A 16,961-nucleotide genomic window follows, 5' to 3' on the forward strand; every position below is an offset into this window, starting at 1 on the left:
ATGTGTCAAAAAGAGGTTCTTACAGCTCTGGGACAATAGCTCCTCTGCACCTATCACACTTATCGCCTATAGCGAAATCGTGACATCTACACCGTCCGCGGCCATCACACTGGGGAGATTGCGATCCGGCACCGGCACAAACTTAGTATATGTTATAAAAAAGTACTTACGTCTGCAGCCACCTCCATCCATCCACAGCCTGGCTCCTCTGCAACTATCTCATTTATCTCCCGTCCCAAAATCCTGACATCTACACCGTCCGCGGCCGTCACACTGGGGAGATTGCGATCCGGCACCGGCACAAACTTAGTATATGTTATAAAAAAGTACTTACGTCTGCAGCTACCTCCATCCATCCACAGCCTGGCTCCTCTACAACTATCACATTTATCTCCCGTCCCAAAATCCTGACATCTACACCGTCCGCGGCCGTCACACTGAGGAGATTGCGAGCCGGCAACGGTACAAACATAGTATAGATTGTAAGTGTTTTAAAAGTACTCACGTCGACATCCACCTCCATCCATCCACAGCCTGGCTCCTCTACACCTATCACATTTATCTCCCGTCGCGAAATCATGACATCTGCACCGTCCGCGGCCGTCACACTGGGGAGATAGCGAGCCGGCAACGTCGCACGCGCAGGGCGCACAGGCGCCGTCTGTTAAGCGGTAGTAGGAGGCGGCACATAACTCGCAGTCTGTGCCGGCGTAACCTGAAAACGGAATAGGTTACTATAAACACAGCTCAGACAGCTCAGCAGTAGTTTTCTGAGAGTATAAAAAATGGGAAAAAGAAATAAAATACCTTCCCCGTCACCAGCTTGTTATAACCCAGGACTTAATGATATTGAATACCTATTGTCAAATAGTTTAACAACAAATCTTACGAGGGTTTGCACAACCAGTGCAGTCTATCTTGCATGACGCAAACGAACTCAAAATGTCTCTTCCTTTGTACGGATGGCATTAGGTTTGTTCCATAACCATTTTAGAACAAATCTTACCCGGTTTACAAAGACACTGCAGCCGTCCTCCTTGCATGGCGCATGCTGATGCAAAGTTCCTAGCCCTGGATGGACAGGGGCACGCTTGGCAGCCGCCTGGAGCATCTGGAGCCCCGTGGTGACCTTCGGCACAGCGGTCGCAGCGTGGACCACCAGTTCCATGGGTACAGTTCTGGAATACATGATATGTTGCTTAGATTAAAATTGTATATGTCTACATTGAATTACAAGTTTCAGTCTTGCAGTGCACTTTAATATACGTGGCATGTCCAATTTTAAGGATATCTCACTTATTCTGCCTCTCTGCATATCACAATCACCCTAGAAGAACAACACCCAATACTTGGGATCAACACACTAATAAGGTTCAAGTTATTTAGATAAAATACCTACCACACAATGTCCAGTGTCACGGTCACAGCTGACAGCTCTTCCATTGCAGTCGCAAGGCTTAGCGTCTCCTTCCAGCCTAATGACTATAGTCCCAGCCACACTATCAAGATGAACTTTAACTGGAGGCATCCAGAACCCGATAGCGGGTTCGTGGCAAGATGGCGCGGAGTAACCAGTAGGGCAGGAGCAGAGCTCCACGCCTAGGGCTGGCTCAGAGCGACTGAAGCCGGGGATCGCTGTGTCTAGAGACACGTTGAGGAGTCTGAAATGAAAATGAATTCTGTTATTACGGTATTTGGTATCAATATTCGTGTGCCTATTCTAAACTTCTGAATCTGTTTAGTACGCAGGTTTTTCTATGTGCAATTGAATTTTGATGATGTTTCTGACATTTTTTGCAAGCTGAATTGAGCAACATTTTTGAGCAGAAAAATGGCAAAATTCCAGTCTCAGTTTTGAAGATCAGGAAGAATATTACCCCCCGGCCCCCTACCCCTACCATAATAAAAAAAATATAGAAAGTATAAATATTATTCAAGAGGTATAAAGTGGAAAGCGATTTACAGTGCGTGAACATTATCATCATGCTTGGGCGCTCTCGTGGTGACTCGAACAAGTATCCGTTCCACCTTCCTCAGGGCTAGCATGAGGGCGGCGCGAGTGGCTTGCAGATCGTTGCGCGCGCGCACCCGCCATAGCGACTCGTGGAGGCGGATGCCGTGGGTGTTGTTTATGGGTGGGGTGCGCTGAAAAAAAAAAAAAGAAAAAGTGAAGTGTTGGGAATAAAAATAATAATAGGCATATTTAAGTAAAAGAGAAATCAGAGAAAAATAGATCAGTAGGTAGTTAGCAAAAAAATTACGTTACCGCTACTTTAGTATATGATCTATGGGACATACAATCACGCCTGTATCCCATAAAGGGGTAGGCAGAGCACATGAACTACTAAAGTTTCAGTGCCATTCTTGGCAAAAAGGGGTTGATAGAAAACGAAATTGTGCTATTGCAGTGACAGGTTGCCAGCCTCTCGCCTACACCACAATTTAACCCATATCCCATAGTCGCCTTCTACGACACCCACGGGAAGAAAGGGGGTGGTGAAATTCTTAACCCGTCACCACACAGGCAATAATAGGCATATTTAAGTAAAAGAGAAATCAGACAAAAATAAATCAGTAGGTAGTTAGCAAAAACTTTGCGTTGCTGCGCTACTTTAGTATATGATCTATGGGACGCATAAAAATATTTTCCCATACATACAACATATAATCACGCCTGTATCCCATAAAGGGGTAGGCAGAGCACATGAACTACTAAAGTTTCAGTGCCACCCTTGGCAAAAAGGGGTTGACAGAAATCGAAATTGTGCCATTGCAGTGACAGACACAGTCGACGTCTGCGACACCCACGGGAAGAAAGGGGGTGGTGAAATCTTAACCCGTCACCACACGGGGAATATTTTTTTAATAGGTACTTTAAGACTCAAATTGTGTTACTTACTTTATTTCAATTTAAACTCTCGACAAAATGCTTCGTGTCGGTAATTGTGGTCTCTTGAGAACTCTCATATGTATTAATATTTTAAAACAATATGATCATAGATATGCTGGAGATTTTAAAAACAAAGGAAATATGGTAAGAAAACCTAAAGCCAGTTACTTTCTTGAAGCGGTGTTTTCCGTTACCACACTAAGGGTCTTCACCCTGCTATATTAAAAATACTTACCTCATAATAATCCAGAACTATATCCCTCCCATACACTCTAACCAGCGGGAACCTCCTCATAGTCTCCTCATCTAAACTCTCTCCCCCCTCCTCCTCCACCCTGAACCGGAGGAAGCCCCCGTATGACGTCACCCGGTCCCCCAGGAACCGCTTGTCTAGCTCCATGTAGACGGGGACTGGGGGCCAAGGGAGGGCTATGGTGGAGTCGAGAGCGTGAGTGTGGATGGCTAGGAGAGAGTCTTGATCTACCTGTGGAAGAAGAGGGTAAGGCTATCACATATTCCTGACCAAAGAGTAGTTCTATGTGATATAGCAGGATACAATCTGGAGTGCGAAAAGGGTTTCCTTCGGAAACGTTCGTATTTGTCATGCTAGTTCAGTCAATGTCAGTACATCTTATATTGACACTGATTGAAATAACATGACACGTTCGTACGTTTCCGTAACAATTCGAAGGCAAATCTTTCCGCACTACATCTGTACTGACATTGACTGAACTAGCATGACAAATACGAACGTTTCCGGAAAAATACGAATTAAACCCTTTTCGTACTACATCTGTAACGAGCAGAGTCTGGTCCGTCTGACGGACGAAAAAAACAGAAAACGATCACTAAGTAGGTATACCGCTCACGGACGCCCAAAATAATCGAGATATACACTTTTAGGTAAATACGTGTTATTGTCATTTGTACTTGTCCGTACAAGTTATATGATCATCATTCATCATGAATAAAGTCTTTTATGTAAATAAATATCAGGATAATTCTAGGCTGAATTTTCATGGAGGAACTGCCGTCTGCAGTATTTCTGGATAAATTCAAACTTCAAGAAAAGAACATTAACGCAGGGTTTCTAATCTTGGTTTGTGTCCATGGGCGGAGGTGATGGCTCGCCTGCTTGTGGCCTATGATTATCGCCTATGATTATCATAAAAAACGGATCCAAGTTTTCAGGGGAATCCTAAAACCCTAGGTACTATCAGCTGCAAGTGCAAGGAGAAATTATGAATGGAGTCATTGATAAATTCGCCATGCTCTTTTGCAGGTGATAGTATTTGAATAAATTTAAGAAATGTTGTAAACTTACTGATTTAATACTGTCGCCCTGGACCAACGTGACGTGCGCCGGCGCCGCGGCATGTAATGCTGCCCGAGTGAGTCCTGCCTATAGAATAACCATTACAATTACATTTTCACTAAATAGACAACCATCTACAACTCAACAATGATTACTGTCATAAGATTACAGGATACATCAGGCTATAGGTGGTCGTTTTTCAAAATACTTATAAATCTCGAATATCTAATTTCACCAGATCTGGACGTGTTTGGGCGAAACTTCCGGGAGACGCAGAGAATACATATATTGGTCACTAGGTACGTCAATCAATATTTATTAGGTACTCCGTTTTGCAAAAAATCCTCAGGAGTTCGCGTAATGAACGTTGGCTCCGAGGATAAACTCTAAAAGATGCTCCAAAAAGAATCATTTATCAAATAATTATCATTTAACAAATAAAAATTAACCGTGAATAGATATTTGCACCTCGGTAAGTATGCCCTTGCTCTACCCTAGATAGCTTGGCACGTTTCATTGGAGGCCTTTGGCTATAAAAAGTGGAGCCAATATTTATATTACTAGAGAAGTAACCTGCCTGTGTGCAGTGCGCACTCCTTCCGAAGCAGAAGCACTCAGTACAACCAGTTGGCGAAGCAGACAGTCCGAAGGTACCTGGTCGGCATTGGTCGCACTTCTCACCCACTACGTTCGCCTGAAAAAACAATTATAGTTATAATATTGAAGACAGCTGAAGCTAAGTGCATCAACTTACCTTACACTTCTGTAAGGTAAGTTGATGCACTTAGCGCCGCCGTCCGGATGACAAAGGCAAGGTTTACATCGCGGCCCGAAGTGGCCAAGGGCACATAACACGCAACACACTTACCTTACCGTTATCATTATACCCACACACTCCGTTCTTGCACTGTGCACTCCAGTCCGGATGACAGAGGCAAGGTTTACACCTCGGCCTGAAGTGGCCAATTCGCAAATCACATGACGCCCCGGTCAATATCATCAACTTGCCTTACAGAAACACTGTCCGTTATCATCACACTCACACACTTCGTTCTCGCATTGAGCGCTCCCGTCAGGATGACAAAGGCAAGGTTTACATCGCAGCTCGAAGGACCAAGCTCACACATGTCACATGAAATCTTACCTTACAGAAACACTGCCCGTTATCATCACAGCCACACACTCCGTTCTCGCACTGCGCGCTGCCGTCTGGATGACAGAGGCAAGGTTTACACCTCGGCCCGAAGTGGCCAAGAGCGCAAACGTCACAGGAAGCCCCGGCCCAGCCGGCGCGGCACTTGCATTGCCCGGTGAGAGGGTCGCAGGTGTCTGAGAATTAAAAAAATATTATTTGTGACTGATATTTTACGGGCGTAGTACACTTGTTGGATAAACTTTATCGCATCGGTGCGTCCCTATCGCTCTTACAAATAGTGCGAACAGGACGTCATGACGTTTACATCGTTTATCACGCGACCATGTTTGCCTGCCTGATATTATTTGAGAGATAAGTACAAATTATTTTCTTTAACTTAGAAAAATTAAAGTAAAGGTCAAAGGTAAAATGAAAAACATTCAGTCGAATTGAAAACCTCCTCCTTTTTTTGAAGTCGGTTAAAAATAAAATACGTTTGTGGTTGTTGTAGGCAGGCGTTTTTTTTAATACTACGTCGGTGGCAAAGAAGCATACGGCCCGCCTGATGTAAAGCGGTCACCGTAACCTATGGACGCCTGCAACTCAAACAGTGTCACAAGCGCGTTGCCACCCTATTAGAAACTTGTACAAATGTACACTCCCTTTTGCTGTGTTAAGTACACAGCAAAAAGGAATTTACAAGTTCTAAGGAGGGTTCGGGTTGCCGACGACACAAAGGACAATAGACGGAACAAGTTAGTTCCGTAAGTCCTCCCGTCATCAGCACACCGCACCCTCATTGAGCTCTGGCAGCCTTACTCACCGGCAGGAACAGAACACTATGAGTAGGGTCTATACTTTGTACTTTTGGCACTTGAAAAAAGTGTAAACAAACCGGAGCCGTCAAATTTGACAGATCCAGGGATAGTGAACCTTTTAAGGCCAGAAACCTTTTCCTGTAAAATTTAGCTTAAAACCAATATTTCGTAAAAAGTCATAATTTTTAGTTGGTAAAGTTCGGAAAGTATTAAGGGGATAGTATTTTATTTTTTACATTTTCCTTCATAATTCTTTTTATTTTCCACTACAAAAAAATTATAAAAAATAGTTTTGATATGTACAATTTGAGCTCTTTCTAATGATACCCCACTTGACCTAGTAACTTGACATTTACAGTTTGCCCCCCTTCCATTTTGGCTATTTTCTATAATTAATATTAATCATCATCATCATTCCCTTGCCCTTTTCCCATTATTTGGGGTCGGCGCAGCAGATCATCTTCCTCCATTTCTCTCTATCAGCCGTCATTTCCATACTAATAATACCTTTCACTCTCATATCGTTGTTCACACATTCCATCCATCTTTTCTTAGGCCTTCCACTACCATTGTATCCATCCACTTTCATATTAACCACTCGTTTTATAACATTGCTTTCATCCCTCCGCATTACATGCCCATACCATGCTAATCTACTTCCTCTCAATTTCTCTGTCACTGGCGCTACTTTCAGGCTTCCTCTTATATACTCATTCCGAATCCTATCCAGTCTTGTCACACCACACATCCATCGCAACATTCTCATTTCATTCACATGCAGTCTTCTCTCATCATTCGTCTTGGTGGCCCAGCACTCACTTCCATACAGGACGACAGGTCGGATAACTGATTTATAAATTTTCCCCTTCAGCCTGAGAGGCATTCGGGGATCACAGGTTGTGCCTGTAACCTGTCGCCATTTCATCCATCCTGCATTAATCCTGTGCTGAACTGCACAATATAACTGCATAATTAATATTAATATATTTTTAAAAATAATAGTTTCATGAAATAAAACTATGGAAACGGATTAAATCGCGTATAATGAATTTAAAATACATCCCGACGTTTCGAACTCTTTACAGCGTTCGTGGTCAACGGGTGACTGAGTAAAAATTAAAATGTGCAAAAGCTACCCACTTACAAGAAATATTAACGAACCATGACCACAAATAATATAGATTTCTAAGGCAGGTTCACACACTATTAATAAAGCCAGTTATACAATATTCAAAAAATTTTACCATTACTCTGTTAAAAAAAAAATAATTAACCAATTAATCTACACAAAATTGACAAAGAAACAAACTGCAAATGTCCAACACCATACAACACAAATGCCTCACAGCCTTCGTCGTGCTTGTTCCATTATCAGATGTACTACTGGATCCCAAGCCGGTGGTAAAGTAAAGCCATCCTCTCTATTAAAGTTTGGATATTTCTTGATCTCAATGGCCTCTCGCAACATTCTGGGTATATATCGCTTCTCCTTAGCGAGAACTAGAGGCTTGTCAAACTTTATAGCATGATTGACTTTATCCATGACATGTTCAGAGACTGCAGACCTTTGCCGACGGTGCTTGACATCCGCTATGTGTTCCTTCACCCGTGTGGAAATGCTTCGTTTCGTCTGTCCCACATATGACAGCCCGCACTCACAGTCTAGCCTGTACACTCCCGCGCTTTGTAGAGGAGTTTGACATTTCACAGGCCTCAGGAATTGGGACATCTTCTTCATAGGCTTGAAATAAGTTTTAATAGAACCACCACGTTGACCACGAACGCTGTAAAGAGTTCGAAACGTCGGGATGTATTTTAAATTCATTATACGCGATTTAATCCGTTTCCATAGTTTTATTTCATGAGTAACTATCGCGGTAACCGAAGACAATATTAATAATAGTTTCAGCTTGTAGAGGTTTAAAATGTTCATAACTGTTCCAAATTTCAAATCGATAGCGTAAGTAGTTCTCGAGATATTTAGAAATGTGACAGACATACAGACAGACGGACAAAGCGTCGCCATAAGGGTTACTTTTGTACCTTTTTGGTACGGAACCCTAAAAAACATAAATATAACAATCATCAACACAAATATCGAACTCGGAACAGATGATGATGATGATGATTCATAACAAGCAATGGCAAATGTCAGACAGATAAATTTATATTTTAGTGGAGTTAGTGCGTTTTCACATTATCCGATCCGATATCGGATGTAGGACCGATATCCCATACAATACAGGCGCCATCTTGGATTTTTCCATCGAAATCCTTCCGACATCCGATATCGGATCGGATAATGTGAAACCGGAGTTACACCCAGATTAAAATGCAACCATGAGTTTTAAACCTCTGCAAAATTAGGTACTTTTTGGTAGATGATTCCCTGAAGAAAATAATAATACTTATTCAATTCATTAAATGTTAATGACGATATGTTTGTATTCGTGAAGGTGTATACGTTTCGTCAAATTAAACGAAATTACATGTTAGTGGAATGAAATGGAAAATAGTAGTGACCTCAATTATTTTTAAATAGAGAAAAAAAATCAGGAACCAAACGTTACCTAATAAACAACCCTCAAATTTGACAGCTCCGGTTTGTTTACACTTTTTTCAAGTGCCAAAAGTACAAGGTATGTGCTATTTGGCTGCTTTATTTGTTTCTGCTTGTTGAATTTTGTTTAGATAACTAGGAATTTTCTAAATAGCCTAGGCATCTTCCATCAGGAAACATAAGTACCTACACAAAGAAAATGCAAGAATCGGAATATCCGTGATGAGAATAACCTTTCCTTTTGACGTATTGCCGATATGTTAAGGCCGACACAGCCGGAATGCAATTCAGCTGCATCTTTATAGGAATTGCATCAATCTGACGTTACAGTGACAATTCAGCGTATTGGCGTCAAAGGGCACGGTACAGAAACATACATAAAACAATATCGTAACTGTTATTAGTCAATTGAGCAATCGTGATTGATCATTTAACAGGAAACGTGATTGCAGAGCGTGTAATAAAGTTATCTCGCCGACTAATTTGGGTCATGTTCTTAACTATAATTAATAGCAAACTTTGCCCTTTTTATTTGATATGAACTATTTAATTGGCGAGGAGCATAGTCATCTCTAGTTACATTTTAAAGTATAATTATATCATATGCGCTTTGCCTTTTAAAACGCAGGCATAACCACATGGAATACTCAGTTTCGCTCTCAGGTTCGCATTCAACGAAGAGCGACCCGAATTGCCAACTGCCAGCATATTTTTGATCGACTCGACTTTAGCGTTGCGTTGAGAAGTGGTAATGCTCTGCGTTTCTATCGCAAGTTTAATGGGGAGTACTCAGAGGAATCGTTAGCATTATTGCAACCGAGACCTCTGGAGCGGGGTTGGCAGACTGACTACACATACTCTGTAATTGCCAGTTGCTGTACAAGAGTGAAGCCACTCACCAGATACAGATCCAGAAGCCAGGCGCGCATTGCTTACAACCGGGATCTCTAGACGGGCAGGGCAGACTATACAAACTATACATAGCCCATACCCCATATTGCCACAAGCAACTCGTAGCGTAGAATTGCGCTTCAAGGGTGTCACAAGAGTGTAGGCACTTACCAGAAGCAGCTCCAGGTCCGCAGGAACAGCGTTTACATCCAGCAGGCCTGGTCCAGAAGCCAGGCGCGCATTGCTTGCACCCGTGACCTCTGGAGCGGGGTGGGCAGACTGACTATACACACTGACATGATTGACCATAGCGTCTATAAGAGGGTCTTGGATTTTGTCAAGTGAGAGATTAGTTTTTCAGGGATAGCCTATATAAAACACTCTTTAACGAGTGTCACGTCATGTGGATTGCCTTCATATAACGCTCTCTAAAGGTTGCCCATATCGCCAGTTCCTCTAAAAGGGTGTCTCAAGAGTGTAACCACGTACCAGAAGCAGCTCAAGCTCCACAGGAACAGCGTTTACATCCAGCAGGTCTGGCCCAGAAGCCATGCGCGCATTGCTTGCATCCGTGACCTCTGGAGCGGGGTGGACACACGCAGCGACCGTTTTCTACTGATCTGACCTTCTGGTAAGAGCAGCACAGACGTTGACGTATGACCATACTTCTTTATGGAATTCTTACGTGTCACATGAGCGTCGCTTTTCTAGGGTTTCACAGAGACTTTGCGTCTATTAAACACTTTTTCAGAGAGTGTTTGTGGAGGGTAGTGGGGTTTGTGTGTAGACTCTTTAAAACGCTTTTTAAAGAGTGACACGGACGTAACTACTTACCAGTTGTCGTCCCGCCTTTGAGATTCGCTCTGAACGGGTGCATGGGCTAGGCCTCTATAAAACACTGGAGTAGTGGGTGGATGTCACATGACAGTAGTACTTACCAGATGAAGCTCCAGGTCCGCAGGAACAGCGTTTACATCCAGCAGGCCTGGCCCAGAAGCCAGGTGCGCATTGCTTGCACCCGGGACCTCTGGAGCGGGGCGGGCACACGCAGCGACCGTTTTCGGGGGAGCAGACCTTTCCATCGGAACAAGGGGGGCAAGCTGAAATAAAATGAGCAGGTTATTGAAATAGTAATTAAAAAATAAGAACTGGTACTAAGCAGTCTGTTTTTATAAGTATTTCCAATGCAACAAATAACGCCTCCCGTAAAATACATAAATGATTTATATAGGTGCAGCATGGTGTCAATGTAATTTTCTGTCTTTTTTTATTAACAGAAAAATTTGAAAATTAAAATCAACTGTCTGGTAGACACATTCGGTAAAAAAAGTATGGTTGAAAAACTAAAGACCATGTGGTTGTGAACCATTATGTTACGGAAACACGAGTCACCTCCAACCCCGTGTGACAATGTCTCTCACTACCTTCCTACACCTCTTACTTTAGCAGACACTTACGTAGACACCCATTAGGTCCGAACCCGTAGTACCCCCTAAGGCACTTATCACACGAGTCGCCTCCAACGCCCTGCGCGCACGCGCACTGGCCAGTAACAGGATCACATGCTGCCGCCCCCGCGCCGCAGGAACACGGTCTGCAGCCGCCTTCGCGGAGGCCCCAGAAGCCTTCCTGTAATGAAGACATTTTAAGTTTATAGAAAATATTTCAGTATACATATATTTCATATTGATTTAAACTAACACGATCTTCACTCATATTATTAAATTAAATTACAACGGGACTTAATCGCGTAAAACTTACGTTTATATTTACATATATTTTGTTAAATAACTCTCCTCTTCATTCATATCCGTACTTATATCCGCATGTATGTCACTTTAATTATAGTTATTTGTTTTACAAAGTTGTTGTTTAACCGCACGTGCCAATATTGATAGGTAAGCGAAGCAAGCGAGTTGTTTAAAAAGTGGAATCTTGAACGTTCGACGTTGCGAGGGTTTCAAGGCACGAAGGTTAAACAAACTTTGCCACAGAGTGAAACACAATATTTTCCCCCACACCAACACGAACAAATCACTAACTATAATGCATCAAAATAAATCTAATCCATCAATTTATTCAATATTTATAATTCAAAATCATTATTTATAGGTAAAATCTACCAGCCCGCTTAAGACATCAAGTTAAAATTTGTATGAAATTACTTTGCGCTCTTATAGATTAAATGCAATTTAGCCATCTGTGTTCAAATAGTAAAGAGAGCGTTTACCTTTTGGGGTGGTGAAAAAATTGTGATCTTATTCTTTTTTCTACCTTTATCCCGCGTTATGTCGAGTCGGTAAGACTTGTTTTCCTCTTCCATTCTTCTGTATCTTTCGTCATCTTATCACTTCTTTCTTTCTCATATTATCCTCTTTCACACAATGCAACGATCGTTGTTTGGGTTCACCCTTCCGTCTCTATTAATCAACAGTCATCTCTCCCGGCAACAGACAGTCTTAAAATTCATAATCTGAAAAATCATAATCTTATGATCAGGCCTCGGATTATTTTTCGCATGGTAAGATGAAAGAAAACTATGGAGTCGATATTAAAATTAAATTGTTATTTATATCCATACTCATACTCATTCACGTAATTATTGCACGCACCGATTGCAATAAATAATTAAGTGACACATCGCGTCGTGACGGCCGGTCTGGCGCAGTCGGAAGTGACCCTGCCTGCTACGCCGCGGTCCCGGGTTCGAATCCCGGTAAGGGCATTTATTAGTGTGATGAGCACAGATAACTGTTCCTGAGTCATGGATGTTTTCTATGTATATAAGTATTTATATATTATATATATCGTTGTCTGAGTACCCACAACACAAGCCTTCTTGAGCTTACCGTGGGCCTCAGTCAATCTGTGTAAGAATGTCCTATAATATTTATTTATTATTATTTATTTATTATCGCGTCGTGAATGATTGACATGACATTGACATGCAAATGATTTTTGATAAATCAGCTAGTACTTAGCATTACGTTTACCGCAACAAAGTAGTCTGAACCAAACAAAATAGTAACTAATTTGATATAGTTACAGGGTATGTACAAATGTAACCCTTTACCAAGCAAAAGGCTTCCCAAATCACACCACATAAATAATTTTAATTACATTCAGTAAGATTAATTTTCGATTAACATTTTCGATCTGTCAACCTGCACAAGGGACAAAAGTATTACGGGACTAAGAAAATTAGTGAGTATGAGTATGAATATGAATTGAAGTTTAGTTTTAATATCGACTCCATAGTTTTCTTTCATCTTACCATGCGAAAAATAATCCGAGGCCTGCTTATGATCAAATCAGGTCGAGTGCACGGATTTCCATACGATTTCGCAACTGTCCACACACAGTCTTATTTTTAAGATTATGATTTTTTTTAGATTAATCTGACAGATTGCGAATAATCTGAATTTTAAGAATGTGTGTGGCAAGGCACTCGATTATGATTTCATAAGATTATGATTTTTTAAGATTATGAAATTTAAGACTGTCTGTTGCCGGCCTAACATGCTTTTGCCTTTATCTATCTATTCGTCTCTATCTTTAATTCATCGTCAATTACTTTATAAATATTAAACATAATAACAGTCTTTTATAATCGATTGATTGATCCGAGTAGAAAGCCGAGCGGGATCGGTGCCACAATGTCTGTCTTATCCATTATTCAGCCGAGAAACGATGGCAATTTCTTTCAATGGATAACGGTTTTATAAACATTATAGGTGTGACGTTATAAAATACTAGCATCCGCCATGGATTTATCAGCGGTGAACACGTGAATTGCATACTTTAAATCAAATTTTCTTTTTAACATTTTAGATAGGTAACATTATAAGATAACATTTTAGGTCTTGACATCATCAAACAAATTGAAGAGTGGAATGCCCTGCCTGAGTCTGTGTTTCCGCATGAGTACAATCCAGGTCTCTTTAAAGCAAGAGTAAATAGGTATCTACGAGGTAAGCGTGCTCCACCGTAAACCGCATCATCACTAACCATCAGGTGTGATCGTGGTCAAAATGTTAATCAGGCGTTACTTTGGAGAAATTCATATAAAGCTAAATCGAATAGATACCGTGCTAATCAGGTTGTTTTTAGAACAGCTTGAAATAGTACATCAGAGGCCGGGAAAATGAGGATTTCCGGCCAAGTGGGTATATAGGGATAGGGATACGAGGCCGGGAATCCGTTTTCACGCCGAGGCATGTATAGTGCTTTTCTCAAACATACAATGAAATAAAAAAAAATGCTCTAAAGGACAATATTTTATAAAAAAAAGTTACTTTGCAGGCCTAGGCCTAAAAAATAATATGCAATCCCTTTACAGTCCTCTCGAGTTGTTGCGCCCAAAAGCGATACTTCCCAGCCCATTTTAAGGAACGTAAAGACAATATTTCATTGCATGTTTGAGAAATTGTACATTACGATAAAAGTGCGAAAAAGAGGAAGTCTGAAATGAGTAGCGATAAATTAAAACACGACCGAAGGGAGTCGACGCGAGTTACTAATTTCCTTTTCGGTTTTATAACAGGGCCAGTTGCATCAACCACATTTGACAGACACATCATCGTCACACAGCAGACGTCTATAGAACTTCCCATACAATAAAATCGAACGAACGCTTTAACGGTGACAGACGGTTTGATGCAACCGGCCCTTAGTATTTAATATAAGTAAAAGAATAAAAAAAAGAACAATTTTACCCATTTCTCTAATCTTGTTTCTATAAAAACAGTCTACGCTATCAACATTTCAACACGTAATAAAGACCTAATAATAAAGGCCGCTCCAGACGGTAATAAATAATATTTCGATACAGTGTCTATTTCCATACGACAGTTTGTAACGTCTAATGAGACGACAGGGCATCAAAAGGATCATAAAATACGCGGTTAACTGGACTAGACAATTCTTAGAATGTTGTACAGAGTGATTTTGTGATGTCTGAAATTTTATGATAGCATTTTGAGGACCTCTGCTACGTTTACAGGCCTTATTCCCATTACCATAGATTAAATATAAGAAGACCATACCATCCCACTACACCACACATAGATGGCGCCACACAAAAAATGCCTTGTTGCCATCGAGTATTTGTACAAGTGTCATTTTTGAGCCGTAAATCTATGTCAAAAGTAACACTTAACGCCATCTACAAGTATAATCGAAAGCTACAAGACATTTATTGCGGCGCCATCTATGTGTGGTGTAACTGGTGTAGTGTATGCGCGTTCTTAGGCGGTCGCATTTTAATGTATGGGATGTTATGATCTTACCTATATTTAATCTATGCCCTTACTATTCGGGGTGGGCTTTCCTAATCCTAATAATTCCTGCTTTCCCGTGTCCTTTTTTCCCAAATATATTTTGAACTTTCATTGTGTTACCTACCAAGGATTCTAAATTCAAAAACAAAACTACTGCTTCTGAGTCTCAGAAGGTAGGTCAAAGGTTCTGAGTGGTCTTACATACATATTAGCTTATGCCCGCGACTCCACCCCTCTTTTTAGGAAAGCGGGGGGGGGGGGGGGTTTAGAAAGAGATAAAAAGTAGCCCTATGTCACTCTCCATCCCTTCAACTATTTCTACTTAAAAAAATCACGTCATTACGTCGCTCCGTTTTGATGTAAGACGGACAAACAAACAGACACACACACTTTCCCATTTATAATATTAGTATGGATTTGGTACATGTCCCTATGTATCTTCTGAATAATTGCCCTCTTAAATTATTACTACATTACCAATCCCAAAAAATATGTCAACGATTTCAAAATTAAGGATAAGCTATTGATATAATTTCGACTGAATAAACACCGAATAATGTTGTCCCGACTTTACCTCATGAATGTAATAAATGTACAAGAATCTTATCTAACGATTTTCCTAAGATAGTTGATAGCTCAAAAGATTGAATTGCCATTCAGTCACATTTTATGGAGTCTCTAATGTCGATTCAAAGAAACTTCCACTCAGAGAAACGTTACTTTGTGATTTATATAATTTCAACTTCATAAATAGGTGTGACTAAACACTTCTATTTCTAGGAATTTATACTATTCAACGGATAGCCGCAGACTTATAGTGTGAGATCCCACGCATCTTCCCTTAGAGCTCTTAGCTGTTTTTTTTTTTACAAAATTATTTATTGCAATACATAAAACATAAAGTCAACATTTACACATGAACACACATTTTATTTATTTAGTTGTCTACGTAAAATAAACTGTATTAAATATTTTTGTAAATCTGATTTTAAAGCCATTATCAGATTTTTATGTATAAATGTACTTATATCCTAATAAGGAAAAGTGTGTTTTTTTGATTGCGTCAAAATTTTCACAGATTTTATATTACAATAACTGAACAGAAGTAACTAAAAAAGTATGGAAAGTTTGGGACACTTACTCCCATTTGGATTTTAAGTCCGCGTCAATCTGCGTAGAAACAACATTGAAAATTTGAAATATAGTCCTGATTCACCTGCGAAAAGTACGTTATCTGTAGGAATTTTTGTTGCTCGTTCTTATTGCAATTGAAGCATTAGGGACCCATAAAAGTAGTTAAAGGAAAGCCCATAAAAGTAGCGGACTCTCGGCCTATACGGCGGCCATTAACCACGGTGGCCGACTTGGGTGACATTTAATTGCCACGCGCCGGTAATCTTACAAAGTTAGCGGTACTACCTACTTGTTTAATGGTATCTATAGTATACTATACTCCAATTGCTAATTCGAGTCCAAAAAAACTACTACGATGTTGCCACTGCAATAAAATGTTTGTAAAATAGTATAATCCTTTTTTATAAAAACACACGCCAAGATAAATTATTTATTATTTATTTCAATCCTTTGATTTATATATTTAATAGTCTTTTATTATTTACATAAATACTAGGTCGCTCGATTTTTTTTTCTTTTTTTCCGTGATTTTTAGTTGTAAAGTTGGTATTGCGCTTGTATCACTTCAGGTATCAATAACATTTGGTGCTATATTTTGCGGTATAGAACAAACTATTGATGATATAGATATTGTGACCAATTTTTTATACATATATTTTACATAATTCATAATTCATAATTCATAATTCTTTATTCGCATTTAAAAAGTGTTAACATGATAGGTCTTACATAAATTGTGTGTACCAACTTTTTAGCTGTGTTTTGGCAGCATGCAAATTATACAATAACTAAAACTACATTAAAAATTAACTTAATTACTTAACTTATTATTAAACTAAGGTATACAATATGTACAATATTTACAGCATATCTTACTCTGTTGATACTTCCCCATTACTATCCACAAATTCTTTAATCGAGTAGAACAGTTTTGCCATT

General features: G+C 40.2%; 1 protein-coding gene across 1 annotated transcript in view; it reads right to left on the reverse strand.

The window, feature by feature from the left end:
* Positions 1-16,961, reverse strand: part of LOC125226930 (laminin subunit alpha-1) — a 159,943-nt gene that overhangs the window by 44,029 nt on the left and 98,953 nt on the right. The window contains exons 3-12 of the mRNA XM_048131111.1: positions 11,067-11,238; positions 10,548-10,709; positions 5,350-5,534; positions 4,779-4,899; positions 4,215-4,288; positions 3,126-3,374; positions 1,964-2,145; positions 1,400-1,661; positions 1,007-1,178; positions 506-715 (exon numbers count right to left, since the gene is read on the reverse strand). Of these exons, the coding sequence (XP_047987068.1) occupies positions 506-715; positions 1,007-1,178; positions 1,400-1,661; positions 1,964-2,145; positions 3,126-3,374; positions 4,215-4,288; positions 4,779-4,899; positions 5,350-5,534; positions 10,548-10,709; positions 11,067-11,238 (1,789 nt within the window). The remainder of the gene's footprint in view (positions 1-505; positions 716-1,006; positions 1,179-1,399; positions 1,662-1,963; positions 2,146-3,125; positions 3,375-4,214; positions 4,289-4,778; positions 4,900-5,349; positions 5,535-10,547; positions 10,710-11,066; positions 11,239-16,961) is intronic.

Source organism: Leguminivora glycinivorella, chromosome 6, assembly GCF_023078275.1.
Source record: "Leguminivora glycinivorella isolate SPB_JAAS2020 chromosome 6, LegGlyc_1.1, whole genome shotgun sequence".
Classification (NCBI taxonomy): domain Eukaryota; kingdom Metazoa; phylum Arthropoda; class Insecta; order Lepidoptera; family Tortricidae; genus Leguminivora; species Leguminivora glycinivorella.